The sequence below is a fragment of the Taudactylus pleione genome, unplaced genomic scaffold (assembly GCF_031769625.1).
Source record: "Taudactylus pleione unplaced genomic scaffold, aTauple2 ptg000019l, whole genome shotgun sequence".
Taxonomy (NCBI): domain Eukaryota; kingdom Metazoa; phylum Chordata; class Amphibia; order Anura; family Myobatrachidae; genus Taudactylus; species Taudactylus pleione.
This window is the reverse complement of record NW_028284421.1, coordinates 680,253-698,105: the sequence shown is the minus strand read 5'-3', so window position 1 is coordinate 698,105 and position 17,853 is coordinate 680,253. Positions and strand designations below refer to the sequence as shown.

The 17,853-nt window shown below is 42.9% G+C and overlaps 1 protein-coding gene across 1 annotated transcript in view; it reads right to left on the bottom strand.

Annotated features, from left to right (window-relative positions):
* The window catches only part of LOC148540276 (protein unc-13 homolog B-like), a 146,727-nt gene that overhangs the window by 113,402 nt on the left and 15,472 nt on the right, over positions 1-17,853 (bottom strand). Inside the window, exons 5-6 of the mRNA XM_088444847.1 lie at positions 11,684-11,801; positions 8,811-8,934 (exon numbers count right to left, since the gene is read on the bottom strand). Coding sequence (XP_088300973.1) covers positions 8,811-8,934; positions 11,684-11,801 — 242 coding nt within the window. The remainder of the gene's footprint in view (positions 1-8,810; positions 8,935-11,683; positions 11,802-17,853) is intronic.

Sequence of the window (17,853 nt, the reverse complement as noted above, 5' to 3'; positions counted from 1 at the left end):
ATCTTAAGGACGCAACTTGGGAGTGCATCATTTGCATTTCCGGCCCCTTTTCCCTTACGACCGTGCGGCCGCAACGACCGACTGAATGAGGTCCAGAATGTAGGCATGCTGCATATCATTTTAATCTACATAAACTGCTTATGCGTCCTATTCACATATCTGTGTGAATAAGACTCATTTGAAAGGAAAAGTTGCATGAAAGACCATCAGCGCTACCGAGTCACACAGTATGTGTAACGCGACTTGTAGCGCACTGAGAATAGATGTGCATGGACACATCTGTATCTGTGAAGCTGAGCTTTACTACATTATCACTTCTGACCATGCACCTGTGTCTGTCGCTATTACACATGGATGCTAGAGTATGCTGGCGCTTGTAGTTAACACAGGTGCCAGCGTAGAGACGGTGGGGTACGGAAGGTGCGCTCGCCCTGTGGGTGCAATGATGATGGGGGAGTGTTGGACTGTATATGTGGTTGCTAGTGTGTGTGGTGTGAATGAGTGGGGAGGGGCGGACCAATGGAATGACAGAGGCGGACACAAGGTGGGAGTAAATGGTTTTATTGGAGTAGTCACAGTGCTTCTCCTATATAGTCCCGGGCAACAAGGTGGTTGTGGTGGTGGGTGAGAGAGGTGGGGGGGGGGGGGGGGAAGAGAGACTGGGGAGGCGGGTCGACCCTTTCAGGGGGCTCCTTTCCGTGCGGTTCAATAGACCGGCACGTTATCCCTGCTGGATACTATGGTCGACAGTCTTGGTAGTCTCGGTGGGTGAGGGGGGGAGAGTGAGAGGGGTATGGTGTGGTGGGTGGGTGTAGTACACCTGGCGGCATTCCACGTATGAATCAAAAGTCTCCAAGTCTTGTACCTACCGGTAGGTAAAGTCTGAGGTCAGTAGGCCATAGGGGTGTTGCGTTGCTGCAGTTCCTTGTTGACTGATTGAAGCGGCTGCGGTGGTAAAGATGAGTAGCTGTTGTTCTAGAGGATCTTCTATTTTGCAGTGGTCAGCGGCCGGTTGGTGCTGGTGGTTGTGAATGCAGCAGTGGGGCTGAGTTGCTTGTGGGAGCTGCCACTGGTGCCGGGTCACTTTGGTTGGGTTGGTGGGTCCCCCTGTGAGAGCTGGGGGTGCGGTGTGGGTCACCCTTCTGGCAGGTAGATGGACTGCCTGGGATGGGCTTGATGTGTGATGATCTGTGGTATGTATGGTTAGGGTGGAGGTGCTTGCAGCAGCAAGTGCGGGGGCGATGCAAATGGGATGGTTGAGGTGAACTGGAGGTCCCTGTGGGGATGAGGAGCTTCGGTGGGAGTAGGCCATGGGCCTGGAATGTGGACATATGGGGTCTCCAACGCATTTCGGCAGGGGTTCTGCCTTTTTTAAGGAGGTAAGGAGAATGGTGTTGCAGGTATGGGGTTTAAATCCTGTGCCTAGTGGTGGTCATGTGATGTGGGCAGCCAATGGTGGACAGGGAGGTGGGTCTGTGTGGGGATAGGTTGCTGAACTCGCTGTGTAGTGAGGCATGGGGGGGGTTTGGGCTGCCTCTGGTGATGTGTGCTGCGGATCGGTTGATAGGCTGTGACATGTGGGAGGGGCTGTGTTTACACAGCTGTCTGATTGCTGTAATTAGGGGCCATGGTTACACAGTTATCTTTGATTACTTTAATAAGGGGCTGTGGTTACACAGCTGTCTGTGATTACTGTAATAAGGGGCTGTGGTTACACAGCTGTCTGTGATTACTGTAATTGGGGGCTGTGGTTACACAGCTGTCTGTGATGTGATGGCTCCTGTAGGTGAGGGTGTCGGTTGTCATGGCAACCGTGCGGGCATGCTTTGTAACGCTGACTGAGGTGCTTACAGGACAGGGGTGTATGTGGCGACTCGCGGTACAGTGTATGGGCATGGGGGAGGAGAGGTATTTGAGGAGGGGGGTGTAGTGGTGAGTAGTGCTGACATCATAAGTCCGTGGAAATGGTTGGGGTATGGGGCGATGGATACGTGGTGTGTTGTGTGGGGGATGTCGTTGTGTGGTGGGGCCGCATGCTGTGTGTGTCCCTCATTCTCAGCGACAATGGCTGTTGGGCTGTTGATGTGGGCGGCAGGATACAAAGTCTGTGTGGGGGGGGTTTCTTGGTGGGGTGAGGGGGGCTAATATGTGGATGGGGTTGTGGGGGGGTTCCTGGGGGAGGCGGTGTCTAACGGGACCTAGGTGGGCTGGGAGGATGAGGTGTAGGTTGCAGAGGATGGGACATGTACACAGGATTGTGGTGTGGATGTGGGGGTGTTAAGTACGGTGGAGTGGGGCTACTGGTGTGGTGTTGGTGTTTAGGCAGGGTGCGTGCCATGGTGGGGTCCTGGTATGTAATGGTGGGGGGGGTTGTGGGTGGTGGGCAGCCTAAGTAGTGGGTTGGTGCTTCTGTTTGTGTGGTGGGGTGCGTACTGTGTGTGCCTCATGGGCAGGGATGTGGGGTTTGTGGCATGGCAGTGGTAGGTGGTGTCCATCTGCATGTTGGTAACATGGGGTGGGTCTATTTGCTGATAACTGATTTGACCTCGTTGTCGATATTGAGTCCTCTGGGTGTCAGTGTCCTTGGTGTAAAGATCCACCGAAGTTCCTCTTTGTTGAGGATTTTGATGTGGTCACCACCTCTCCAGTGTTTTGTGATGTGTTTGATGTCTGTGAAACGGATGCCTTGGGTGTTGCTTTGGTGGTGTTCTTGGAAGTGTATGGATATGCTATGGGTGTCTGATTTTTTGGTGATGTTCCTGAGGTGTTCAGCTATCCTTGTTTTGAGTGGTCTTGTGGTTCTACCTATGTACTGTTGTTTACAGGGGCATTTTATCAGATAAATGATGTTGGGAGTGTTGCATGTGATGTGTTCCTTTATTTTGTAGGTCTCTCCTGTTTGTGATGAGGTGAATGACATGGTGGGGATGGTGCTGGGGTATTTTAGGATTGTGCAGGTTCCGCAATGGAAGAAACCCGCTGTGAGTTTGGTTTTGTCAATGGTGCTCTGTGTTTGTTGTGGGGGTGGGATGTGGTTCTGTACCAGTTTTCTGTGTATGTTGGGTGCTTTTTTGTAGATGACTTTTGGTCTGGTGGGAAGGATGTCTGCCAGTTGTTCGTCCTGTAGTAGCAGGTGCCAGTGTTTGTTGAAGATGTGTTTGATGCTGTTTGCGTGAGTGCTGTATTGTGTGATGAAAGGGATGCTGTTGTGTGTGTCTAGTGTTCGTGGTTTGTAGTCTAGTAGTGATTGTCTTTCATCTTTTCCTATCTGGGCGAGGGTGAGTTCTAACTTGTCAGGTTTGTACGCTTTGTCAATGAATTGCTGTTTAAGGGTGTCAGCTTGTTCCTTGTAATCCGTGAGTCTCGTGCAGTTGCGTCTGATCCATTTTAATTGTCCTGTTGGAATGTTGTCGAGCCATGTGGGGTGATGACCACTGGTAGATAGAATGTAGCTATTGACATCTATGGGTTTCTGATAGGCTCTGGTGTGTATCTGTTGGTTGTCAATGAAAATTTCCAGGTCGAGGAAGTTTAATGAGGTTTGGCTGTATTGTGTGGTGAAAAAGAGATTTCTATCATTGTTATTTATGTATTTGATGAAGTCGAGCAGTGTGTCAAGGAGACCTTTCCAAATGCAGAGGACGTCATCAATATATCTCATCCAGAGGACCAAGTTCTCAGCCCAGTCATGCCCCGTCCATATGTGGGAGTCCTCCCAGCTACTCATGACAAGGTTGGAATAACTGGGCGCGAACTTGGTCCCCGTTGAGGTGCCAGTCCTCTGCAGGAAGAAGTCCCCATTGAACCAGAAATAGTTGTGTGTGAGGATGTATTCAATACCTTGTAGGAGGAAAGTCAATTGGTCTTTATCCAGTGTGTCGTCTTGATTGAGGTGTTCTTTGATGCTATCGAGTCCTTGTCTGTGGTCGATGATGGTGTATAGTGAAGTGACGTCGCTAGTTACCAGCCAGTGGTCATCACCCTAAGTGATGTTGTTGAGGATTTTGAGGGCGTGAGTGGGGTCTTGGATATGTGAGCGTTGGCGTCTAATGTATGGTTGGAGGTAGTGGTCGATGTATTGTGACAGATTGCTTAATATGGGGTTGATGCCGGAGATGATTGGTCTGCCTGGTGGGTTGGTAATGTCTTTGTGTATTTTCGGTAGGTAGTAGAAGACTGGGATGACAGGGTTTGTGTTGTATACGAAACTGTACTCGCGTTTGTTCAGGATACCTATGTCTAGTCCGTTCAGTAGTATGCGTTTGAGTTCCTTATTGAATTTCTGTGTGGGGTCTGTGTTGATTATTGCGTATGTGTTTTTGTCTTGTAGTATACGTGCGGATTCCACAATGTAGTCTGTCTTGTCAAAGAGTACTATCCCTCATCCCTTGTCTGCTGGTTTGATAATTGTTATTGTCGTTTCTGAGTTCTTGGAGTGCGCTGCATTCACCATTTGTTAAATTGGGGTGCTGTTTGGTCCGGGTGTCAAGTTTGTTCATGTCCTCTGTTAGTAAGTGTTCAAAGGTGTGTATGAGATGTCCTTTTAGATGGCTGGGTAAGAAAGTGGTTTTAGTGACGCGTGTTTGTACTTGTCAGGGGGTGGCTCTGTGGTGGATTTGTTGGGACAGAAAGTATTTTTTAAGGGTGAGTTTCCAGATGAATCTGTTGATGTCAAGATAGGTTTCAGGTGCCAGTATGCTCTACCAGCCATTAGATATTTATCTAATGGCCATAGAGCGGTCTTTTTTTCTTTGTGGGGGTGGGATGTGAGGTTTTGGCTTGGTTCCACTAGGGAATTCAGCCCCACACTGAACACAGTTGTCATTAGGACAGGAGAACCTTGTGTTGTGGGTTTCTCTCGTATAGTGATGCCAGCCCAGCCTGGCATAAACTAATGCTGGTAGCGGTTTTTTTTTCCATGAAGAACCTATGTGTTCAGCACTTAATAGTATGTCAACATGCTTTACACACATTAAATCCTGTATGAAGATTAGCATGGCCCAATATATAGGTGTAGATATGCTATTTTTGTCTGATACATATTATGGCCAACTCTGCACCATGGCCACTGTGTGCCTGCAGAAACAAACTGCCAGAAAGCAGCAAAGAACACAAGGCAGGATCCTACACATCTGCTGCACAGCTAATCTTCATATAATTACCAAATTCTGATCTCCAGACAAATTTCTGCTTAGAATTTGATTAGCTACTTGAACAAAGTTGACAAGAAATAGAATAGCAGTCTACTTTATTTGATAGTGTACATAGCTATATTTTTCAATGCACCATATATGACAATAGTATTCATTCTAGCACCCTGCACCCTTCACACCCCGTGCAGTTCCTCTTTCCTGCCTGGGGTATTGCTCTCTGCTCTGGTGCTTCTAGCACACTCAGCTGATGCAACAAACTTCTGATATACAAAGACCAGAGTGTGCTAGAAGCACCAGAGCAGAGAGTGACACCCCAGGCAGGAATGAGGAACTACACAGGTTATGATAGGTGCAGGGTGCTAGAATAAGGACTACACAATATCCACAAGTATTCCATTCCAGTTTTTATATGTTGTTGGACTGCTCAGCAACAGGTATACTGTCAATTTCCTAAACTGATGCTGCCCATGCCTCCAGTGTTTGCCGCTTATTTAAGTTAAATAGTAGGCGCGACTAGAGTAAAGGAGCAGTACACAGTAATTACCCATTACCAGCAAAAAGAGAAAAGGATATGAGAGAGTGAAAACAAGAATGGTTTTATTTAGTGAGGTCATTTATTAGAGGAGAACAGTAAAAAAGTCACATCAATGTTCAATCAATGTTCTCCCCATTGCCACTATAGTGAACCACCACCTTTATTCAATTAACATTTTCCATTATTTATTTTTCTTCTAAACATTTCATTGAAGAGTTACAAAAAATAGATATATGAGAAGAAAAGAAAGATTTTGTCATTGTTTCGACAATGGTAAAGTTACCAATGACACAAGGGAGTAACTGTGTAAAAAATAATAATGGAAAAGCATCACAATGCCCCAATGCCATGGGGCCTAAAAGGGGACATAAAGTAGCAATTATTACAATAAAAAAAAAATGGTGTTCTAATTGTAACAGAACGCCATACTGAATGTATGAAAAAAAAAACATTTCATTTCCCCCCTCTGATTTTTGTATAGTTAACCTGTATTATATTTAGAAGTATAATTTCACTTTCTGTTACTATATTTACATGTCTATTAATGGTCTTTGTAATTCACTCAAGAGGCCATTTACGAGCATGGTCCATTGATTAAAACATTTGAGAACAATCTTTGCAGGACCTTTACACACAGAGATACTTTGAGTTTTAAGCATAATCAATAGATTGTATTGTAATAACTATTTGTTCATGCCCAATAACGGCTATCTTGGTGATGGGGATAAAACCACTTGTTAGACATTAGCAAAATTTTCAAAGCAATTGCAAAAATATTTACCACATGTTTTGCTTGTGTTAACTGTAGTATTATCAGGTGTAAATCAGGATGTAGTTTGGAAGCCGACGGTCTAAATGCCTACCGCCGGTTTCCAGACATTCTAATCCCGGCGTGGTACTAATGACAGGCGTTTTCAACGCCTGTCATTAACCAGACGCCAGAAGACCGACGCCCTGCATACCGAACGAAGGTAAGTCGGGAGCGGGCAGTCGTGCGGGGGGGTTAGGTTTAGGGCTCCCGGGGGGAGTTAGGGTTAGGCACCCCCCCGGGAGGGTTAGGTTCAGGCTAGGGGAAGGGGGGGTTAGGGTTAGGCACACCCCGGGGGACTTAGGTTTAGGCAGCGGGGAAGGGGGGGTTAGGTTTAGGCACAGGGGGGAGGTTAGGGTTAGGCACCCCTAAGGAGGGTTAGGGGGGATAGGTTAGTAAGTACTCACCTACGGACGATCGAGATTTCCAGCACTGTCGGGCTGCCGCTGCCGGGATCTCTTCATTTGTCCCCCCCCGGGAGAGTTAGGTTTAGGCTGTGGGCAAGGGGGGTTAGGGTGAAGCACCCCTAAGGGAGGGTTGGGGGAGGAAATTAGGTTAGCGATACTTACCTTAGGGACGATCGTGATTTTCACCCTTCCCGGGCTGCCGCTGTCGGGATTTGAACCGCCGGCCCTGCGCCCGGGGGTAATACCTACTACACCCGTGTAAATCAACCAAACCACACAGCAGAATGATTTGACCATTTATAGCAGACCTATTATCAGGGGAGAAATAAATTCTCCACGATGTGCTGATGCAGTAGCCAGCTGTGCATATTACCACTTGTTACTGTAAGGAATCTTCACTAATTTTCCTGCACATTTTTATGTGGTGTGAGGACCAGGGGCATAGGAATGAAAAGTTTCATGGGGAGGGCAAAAGGCCAGGGACTACTATAGGGCCTGGAGCCCCTTTTTCTCGTGTTCAGTATCTCGTTTTACAACAGTTGTAACAGTGACTGTAGATATACAAAGTCCAAACTCCCAAACCTATGTTAATTTTCATCAGTGTTTCTGGGGTTGGCCAACCCCAGTTTCATTGTTAATATTAACTACCAATTAGTACAATAGCTGTTAGAAAGATAGATAAAGTCAATTGTTCATCTTAAAAATTAAATTTTTTTTATAGTCATTAACCTAGTTTTTAATTCATTGACAGCCTAATCTCTTAGACTGGGAGTATTTTTAAAACTATAGTCACTGCCTCACTGGTTATGGTATGTGCTATAATGTCTGGTATGTGCTATAATGTGGTAACCATGAGACTGCTGCTAACGTTTTAAACCGTTCACAGGCTGCAACCATTCGCTCTCTCTGTTCCATTGCCATACAATTTACAAAAACAGTAAATGGGAAGTGCAGTGTCCCGGTCTCGTGTGTCTGCTTATGCTTACTGTAAATTGTGATAGCAAAATTAGTGGGGCTTCTAAGAAAGAGAGAAAAAAAAGTGTTGGCAAGAAGAAAATGTACGCTGAACAAACATGGAGAGTTTCATGTTTGGTAAACAGAAAAGCCAACAGTTGGAGAGTTCAAATAAAGCGGTTATCGCTTATTCCCCATATTCAGTCGCTTATTCCCCATATTCATTTCGTTCATCCCCAATTGCTTTTGTGTAAAAGTTCATGGGGGGGCAAAACACAGTCTTTGCCCACCCAACAGAAATCATGGGGGAGGGCAACTGCCTCCTCTGCACCCTAGCTCCTACGCCTCTGGTGAAGACTAATGAGAAACACCACAGAGGCACATCATGAAAAACATAAATGCCCCTATTAGATTATAAATTCCACAAAATGCCAATTTATAAATACAGCGCACAATGACATTCAGCTACTGCATGTAAGGAAGCAAAAGCGGAGATTGTATCATCAGAACTTTCTAGCTCTTCAAAAACAGCCTGTTGTAATGCAAAGCTCTGAGCATAAAATATCAGAAATGTATTTCTAGATTTTACATACATATACCTCTGTAGCCTTTGAATATCCAGAGTCTGATTGTGTTCAATAAGTAATAGTAGACATTTTACAGATTTTATCATTTAAATTCTATTAGGATGAAAACTGAATTTCACAATTCCAAATTCCAAAATTGCCATGTAATTTATGACTAAGGTCAAGTTTTGCCAAAACACTTTAAATTCCATTTAAACGTAAACAAGGAAATATAATTATTTGGAAATGTAATGTCTGTTGGCCTTGTACCAGCTTTTCTCATTTTTTGTTTAGTCTTGGGAATCATAGATGGCATTCTGCAGATTAGCTCACTTTACACTTGGAAATGTAGAGAATACCTCTTACACAATGTAGTGTTTTACTTACCAAACGGAACTGCAAAGAAAAGATCCAATAATATCTCATGGAGAGTTGGTGATTTGATACCACAAATTTCATCTCCATTTGTGATGACTTCAGAATATAATCTCCACCATTGCCCGGATCCTTCCTGACACAATGTAAAAAGTGGAAATAATTAGACTAAAGGGTCTTATAAAAGTACCTCCCAAACCATGGCAAACAGCACAGTAATTAAGCTCATATGAAGTACAACAAAGTAAATGTTAACAGACATAAATCTTGTAGAAAAATAATCTGCATATCACCAGATTTATAAAGTAAAAGCAGCAACACTATATGATTATCTATACAAATAAGAGGTAAAAGGTTTTGTTATCTTTCTCTGCAGCAGTTCAGTGTTATCACAGCCGCAAGTTTATCTATAGTGTGTAGTTATAAGAGACATGAGCTGTTAATTGCCCACAGCTAATTCTTTTTTAATATTTCAACAGAATGAATAATACATTGGAGAAGGAGGAGTTAAAGGGCAAAATGTACACCAAAATTTAAATTTTAAATGAAAAGGAATTGAAAACACTTATTAAGTAGATGATGCATGAAAGTTAATAGAGCGGGCACTCATCAAATTTGGCATAAGGACACAATTATTCATTTACCACATGGTGACACCAAAAAATGTTAATGCTTTGGTACTGTTGTAAGACGTTCCTCAGGACCACACCACCCATGTCCAATAGTGAGAAAATCACTGGACATGGGTGGTGTGGTGAGAAAGCAGCGCAGAATATAGGGTCCGCAGAGACTTGTTCATAGATTTATTTCTGCAGAGTGGTCAATTCTTACATTACATATAGTTACATAGTCAGCAAGGTTGAAAGAAATAAAGTCTAAAATATTCAACATGCTCTATTTAAGGACAAAAAGGAAACAGAGACTCTACAAAGCAGCTGCCAGTTTAACCGTGCAGATGAAAATTCTCCCTTAATCCCATAAATGGAAATTGCACAAATTTAATGGATCAATCACTCCAATAAAGTATTCTACCAAGCAGAGCCAAAACAGGGCTTTACAGTGCCCTGTGCTGGCCACGCCCCCTCGGCATGACGTCATGCCAATTGGGCAGGGCTGCCAGCGACGGGAAGAACAGCAGCACTGCAAGAGTATCCTCAGGATGGCTGAGGGTGCATGTCTGGAGCGTCCAAGAAAGCTCCAGCAGCACTGCACCTGTGACACTAGCACCCTGCTAGCCAGATGCAGGGACCGCGGGTCAACGACTGTGCCGCCCACAGTGCCCTGCACTCAGGGTGGCAGCACCACTTGCACACCCCTAGGTACAGCCCCTACCAAAAATAACTGGAGATAGAAGCTCTGGTAAGAAAGCTATGAATCAATTTTTAAAATAAAAAAAAAAAGGTCAGGCCATTTTCTACTATGCACTTATACAGGAAATGAGCTGTTAATAGCAAGAACTAATTGGTCCATAAGGCAGTTTTATTTAATCTGGTGAGACAATGGCAACAACCATATAGAGTACTGACTGCCATTTAAGCCTCTTTGGGCACTTAGAAGAAATTACCTATTTTTACTGAATACTTAAACTATGGTAAACAAAGACCTTCAAAATGACATTTACAGTTTTTTCTAAATGAAGGTAAGTGGTAAACTTACTGGCCCTATTTATATAAAACAAAGCATTTACTGTAGGTTAAAACGAGGCAATGCTACATTAATGTCTTGGCTGCTGACAGTGTAATGTATCATTTCGCAAGCAGATACAGCCTCAATAGCACACAGAATATAGTCATGCCGCATATCATTGTAATCAGCATAAGCTGCATGTGGCTCCTGTTCCCACCACTATGTGAATGAGATGCACTTTAAGGGAAAAAGTCACACGAAAAAATGATTTGCGTTACAGAGTCACACGGCGCTCACGCATTATGTGTAATGTGAATTGTAGCGCACGGAGGGTAGATGTATATGTACACATCTGTAGATACAGTTCTGAGGGAATCTATTAGTGCTGTCTTTTATGGGAGACAGCAGGTATTGCCTATTAAAGAACCAATAAATTTAAAGTACCAATTGCAGGACACATGCTGTCATCGTCATTTGACAATAATGTTTAAACTCTCTATATAAAGCTTATGCAATTCAATAAATGTCTACATTCCTGAACTCTATTTTCTCTCTCTATGACAGTACTTTGTATGCATGACTAATTAACAAGGTACCCAAAGTTCACAGCTAGAAGACGGCTTATTTAAAAGAGCTACCAATGCACAAACACATTTTAGACTGGTGTTTAATTCCCATATTTAATACATACTTGCCAACTCTCTCCGATTGTCAGGGAAACTCCCTGAAATAGTATCAATCTCCATGAAGAGTCTAGCAATCTCCCTGGTTGCACCTTACCCCATTATGTAGCTGTTATATACTTGGGGGGAAAAAAAAATCCGAGACATACATTCAAATGGTATAATGCGTGCCACTTCCCTGCATTGGTTATAAGGCACAATAATCCCTATGGCTACATGCATTTTCATAGAAGGTTTCTTGTGGCCACTTATATGGAACCCCTTGTAATACACAATACATGAGCAAGCCCTGAAAAGTATCAGTGTGTTTTCATCAACATATACGGTAGATCTTACTAACTGCTTTGGGGCTCATTTACATTAGGATGCAAGTCACTTTTATGACATGTCTCTCAGTTGTAGCAGTACATGGTCACTTTAATGCCACGCTCATAGGTGTTGCTTTCACAATTTCCCTTAAATGCTTTTTCAAAAGTAGGCAAGTATGATTTAATATGCAACTAGGAGTATGCCAATGGTATGCTAATAATAATACAGCAGAGTTTTGAATAGCATTGCTACAATCTCAATACTTACATCTGTGGCATGTTTAATTGTTTGGAGTGGAATCCACACACTGCCTAAAAGTGAGTCTCGAAGCCAACAGGACTTCCACACTTGTACAAGGAGACCACTCTGTCTGTCACTGAGGTCACTGAAGAAAAAAGAATAATGAAAACTAAATTCTATTATCTCGATAAAATGCTAAAATACAGCTGAAAAGCTTAATAAGTCTATCATAAATGAAAAGAAAGTTTCCAGATCATGGGCTTTAAGCCATGCATTTTGGAACCGATGCATTCCGCCATCCCGTACATACTGGTGTTTAGTAATGCCGTATGCATGATCATTTCTGATAGGAGCTGTCCTTTGCAATAGAGGGACCTCCAGGTTTAAGTCCCTCTGATGTCTTTCTGCGGGTGCGCAGAACAACGCAAGTGCTGTGTGGACACTGGGAGTGATCCCTCTCAGGTCAGACTGCGATAAGAAGCCCATACTCTTCTACTTGGCAACACGTCCTTCAGCGGAGTGGTGAGGGGATCTTTCCTGTATTTTATACTCCCCTCTCAGGGGTTCCACATCTGTGCTGCAGGAATCACAAGGAAATGGCTCAGTGGCCACTGAGATATCCGCATCCACAGTCGAAAAGAAACCAGGAACATGGCACGAGTACCATGTTCCTGGAGGCCTGCACATAAGACAGAGGTTCCCAAAGTCCGCCATTACAGTCCACATTTTAGGGATATCCATGCTTGAACACAAGTGACTTAATTAGTACCTCAATCCATTTGATTTAACTATCTGGACTCAAGCTTGGATGTCCCTAAAACGTGGACTGTAATGGTGGACTTTGGGAACCTCTGACATAAGCAGTAGACTCTGGCACGATGTAAGAGTCTACTACGCCATGAAAGAGGAGGGGGTCAGTATGGAGACTGCACACAGGTCCCCTTCTCTCTTAAATCAACCCTGGCTGCAGTATTTTGGATTGTTTGCTTTTACTCATTTGCAGTTTAAAAAACAGGTAGTATAAAAGGAGAAGAAACAGGTGCATACTAATTGGGATATGGCACCAGAAATTCAACCTGTACTAGCCCAAGACCAGGCACCTGTGTTTTAAACTTTACTAGAACAAGACTAGGCACTAGTATAAAAATAAACTGAAAATTAAAATATATAATTTAATTGTTTCCAATACCTGGCCCTCTTGGAACCCTTACAGTGCATGTTTTCCAGATGAACTAGCTGGAGCAGAAGTATGTTAATTAACTAACAATAGATCTACAGGTGGTACTAATTAGTCCTGAGGATATCTTGGAAACATGCACTGCAATGCTGGGTACACACTTGAGCGATGGATTGGCCGCGCGGCTGACGGGCCAAACAATCCACCGATTTGGCAAGTGTTCTGCACAAACAAATTGTGCATATACACTTACCAATCCACTTGCCGACATTTCTGATCACAAAAACTAGAAGAAACAGCACTGTCGCCGGTTCCTGCGGCTAGCATATGGGTCGATCAGCAGGCCACCCGTACACACGGCAAATGCCAATATATCTACGTGACATATCGGCATCAGCTGTGCTGCATGACCAACCTGATATGTCTGTGAAAGGTAGAGCCGATGCAGTACCTATATATCCTTAGTCGAGGAAATGAACAATATATCGACAAGTTTGTACCCAGCCTTAGGGTTCCAGGGTTCCACAGAGTTTGAGGCACAATTTACTATTTGAGGGCCTGATTCAGCAAGGATCACAGTTGCTAATACGGAAAAAATCGGCCAATTGTTGCGTTCTGCGCATGCATCGCAGCACACGAACTAGCGATTGCGATTGGGACTGCGATCGCATAAGCTACTCAGACCCCTCACAGAGTGATTGACAGGAAACACAGTTTGTGGGTGGTGATGTGGGGGTGGTCGGCCGAATGCAGGCATGCCAGTGCATTTCAACAATGTTGCATGGGTGTGCATAAATTAGCCACTGCGATACCATACGTAGCCTGAGGTCTCATAGCGTGCGCCGAAGTTAGCAATTCCTGAGTGAGGTCTCACCTGCCTTAACTGTGCATATGGGTCCATTGTTACCAATTATTTTGCCAAAGTATACGGATGTAAGGGGAAGTGGGCGTCCTTATGGTAGGCTGAGATCTCAATGTGATTGCAAACATTTGCATATCACCGCTGATATTAGCAACTGCGTTGCGTGCATATTAGCAGAACAGCGATCTTTGCTGAGTCAGGCCCAGAGTCCCTTAAAAAGCATACAACACAGGTTTCATTCAAATTCCTCTGCTATTGCCTTAGGTGGCACAGGCATACATAATTGATAATATGAGTAGATAGGATTATATCAAGTCCTGCTACTTTATTTTCCTACAACCAAATCACTTGCTATTAATATAATATAAATCGATCAGTCCCAGTGTTAAAATAATGGCTATGTGAAACAGGTTGCACTGCAATTAGTTGATATGCATGCAAATTAAATTAAGTCCTTAATTAAGGTATAATTTAGCCAAGAGAATTCTAAAGTTGAATAAATACTCTGACCCTTCTAACCTCTCAGATTGTTGTGCCTACAGCTACCCTACAAAAATAAAGCAAATTAAAAGAGTTTACAGTCTCAAGCTTTCTGTCGTCGGGTGAATGAATGTTCTCCCCAGAGTCTGTGGAACAAGAGGTGAAGCAGCATAAATGTGTGCAAGAACTAGTTTCTCCAGGAACACCTCTTTAGAGTTTGGGATGGTTTCAGGGATGATGGAATGGGAAGCATATTTCTGCTTTTGCTGTCTGAGGGTCTTCTAAACCTTCAGCAGTTCCATTTGCTTTTCACCAATTTCTGAAGAAAGCATTATAAAGTTGGATTTCTTGACATTTTTATTGAAAACATGTTTCCTGTGGACTGCACAATCTTGTCTATTATAATAAAGCATTCTAAGGATAATTCTATGGGTGTCTGACCCAGGGGTTTTACTAATTTGGGAGATTTGAGCGCCCTCTTTTTAAGAGGATCAGCTTTGGCTACCTCTGGAAGGACAATCTTAAAAGGCCTAAAGATAGATCTATAGATAGGGCTTATACATCAACTCCCTCAGGAATATGGTTCATTTTAAAATGATTTTGCCTGGCCCTATGTTCTAGTCTTTGGAGCACATAGAAAGCTCCCAATCCATACTGGACTTGAATTAACTAATATAATCAGTATTAGTTCCCAAGGCGTCCAATCTGCTATCCCGGTTACTAATTGGAGAATGGAATTATTGAACAGCGTTTAAGATAATCAATTAGATTACAGAATTCCCCGAGGGAGATATTCATCAGAGAATGGGTTTAAAAATAAAAGGATACCATTTGGTGCAATGCTGGCATGATTTTTTTGGAAACACTGTAGTTATTAAATGCAAGCAAAGACAATAGTGCAAAGGATAAAGCACAGAAACTGATGTAAAGAATATATACTTTAGAGGTGAAATAAGCTGAATTACTGACTAAGTGATGCTCTATGTTAGTTATCCTTTGGTTATCTTACAATAAAATAACTTATGAGCATATAAAAATCTCTGTTCCAGCTTCTGATTTGAAAGGAGACCACTTGGGATGGTAGGCACCCCCAATATATTAAATATAATTCAAGTAGACTATGCCTGCAGCCTAGATTCACACGTGATAATTTATAGGCAAGTGTAAGATAGAAGCTACAAGGCGTTCTGCAGGCTGGGTAGACCTGAGCCAGTAGCCCCGTTACCTACAGAACTACATGCAGTATTCCAGAAGTGTCCTGTATGGCCTGGGCGTGTTTGGAGGAGTGCTGGTAAACACTCCAGTAATAGCTCAGCGAGAGCTTTAAAGTGAAGGAGGGGACAGATATAAGCTAGACTCAATAATCTGTTTATAATTGGGGGTAGAGTGCCAGCTATTTGGCCAAGACCTAGAGTACTCTCTTTGGGCAGAAGCCAGATCAGGTAGGTTGATTCTATTTCCAAAGTAAATATATCGAACTTGGCGCCAATCTTCAAGTAAACTGACACCTGCAGCTGCTATTAAAGAGAAAGCTTAACCCTTAAAAACAAGGGCTAAAATATACACAGGTACTGTAAAAGAAGCCATGGTTGTCAGAATTCAATAGAAATATTATATATTTATTAATTATTTTATGAAACACATGGGCAGTAAAAACAATAATAAAAATAATGGCTCACATCAAATATATTACTCAGTGTAGTGTTTAAATTGGTTAGTTGTCCATTCATATGTACAAGTGGAAGATTAGAGATAACTTTGTTAGCAGGTTGATTATCACTTGTTGTTAGTTCACAAAAAGTATCAGTTGTTAATATTTAAATCTGCAGCATTAATGTCCAATACAGGAGTTATACTTTGTAGCAAAGTTCTGATTAGCCAGCTATCACTGGGGTCCTAGTTTGTAACAATTTTATAGCAAGGCATGTGTGTTACCTCCCAGCTGATAGTAAATCCTTATAATGCAGCCTGTAAAGAAGACTCAGACTTTTCTGATTCTATTTCCACTTATAAAATCTTGAGGACTTGAAGTTTCCAGGAACGCTGCCCGCCCCCCGCCCCTTAAATGCCTCTGCCTGTCAATCAGGCAGAAGCATTCAAGGGCCTACGTGCATCTTAGCAGAGCTCATTCTGCACACTCGCAGAGTGGGTCCTGCGTACGCGCAAATTCCCGATGATCGTGAATCAGGCCCTACGTGCAGGCTCCTTCATGACATTGCAAAGTGCTTTCTCAGTAATATAATGAATTGATTGGGCACAAATGTACAATTTATACAATGTTCTCTTTTGGAATAACAATATACTCCTATTAGGATGAATTATCCACATGGTAATAACTTTATTAGATTGAATGACATAGATCTCTCAACACTTCAATAAACAGCAGTAAATTTTAGACATTTCGCGAAACTGTTCGTTTCACCAGAAAAAAAGTGCTGTAGTTAATTAGTGGGTAGTAGTCTAAGTAAATATAAAGAAGGTGTATACACCCGTGCTCCAATGCACACCGGAGTGCAGCTTAAGAATGTGACCTACACACGTCACTGAAAATCAAAATGAAAAAAGCAAAGTCTCAAGCGCTCCTTCTCATGAGGTAAAATTATATAAAGTCTTCAGTCCATAAAAGTCTCAGATGAATATAAAAGTGTTGAAAATGTAAACAAACTTCTCTTTTTCTTCTTTAACGACAATCTTCAAACACACTAGCGCAATAAACTCTTCAGTGTTTTACAGCATCTCAAAGAAATCACAAATAACCATCTCTCATAGTGCAGTATAACCACATTTATTTCCAAAATATATATAAAAAAAAAAAAACATAGAATGAATAAAATGGCAGCGTACCATAGGCAACCTTTTAAGAAAGGCACAGTTACAAGCATAAGGGGTGATTATAGCTACCCCAACAAGCAGTTCACCACTATGGTGCAGGTTCCTCCTAGACAGCTAGGCAATGGCAGCCCCACAGATCAACGCGTTTCAGCTATACAAGCCTTTATCAAGATAGATCTATGCTACTAAATCCTGGGTGTATATATAGGGTTCATGGCTAGTCCCACCCCCCATCATCATACTGGGTGTGGTTACATAAAATTAAAAGATGTGCTAAAATTCTAAATCAAAGACATGGCACTCTTTTACACACACATCCTCTGCTGGAATTGATGTATCTAGTACCCACTGGATGTGTTAAAACATTTTAAATAGACAAAAGTAGCGCTTCATGTGTTCCAACACTTGGAACGCATGACGCTTCCGGCGGAAGTGTCTCAGGCGTCCCTCCACGCTGATTAGCTATGCGCGGTTTCCTGGCAGGAAGTGCATTATTTTACCTATGCGCTCCATACTCTGGAGCGCACAGGTACTCAGCCGGAAGTTGCGTACTTAACCACGTGATGTGACTAACACCCACGTGGTTGTATGCGCCCGGCGTCCTGTAATTTGTGTTTTTGGCCACGGTCACGTGATAACACCTTTTCGGGAATGACATTACATATGACCAAACTCCCCACCCTTAACCATCCAACTGACGTTGGTTAGGTATTAGTCAGTGCAATGGGCAACCATTTTTAAAAAGGGCATTTTTACCATAAAACAGACAAGGTGCATGCATCTAGTGCAGAGTCAACACATAAGTGTGTGAACAATTCTACAAATTGGGACATGGTAATAATTAAC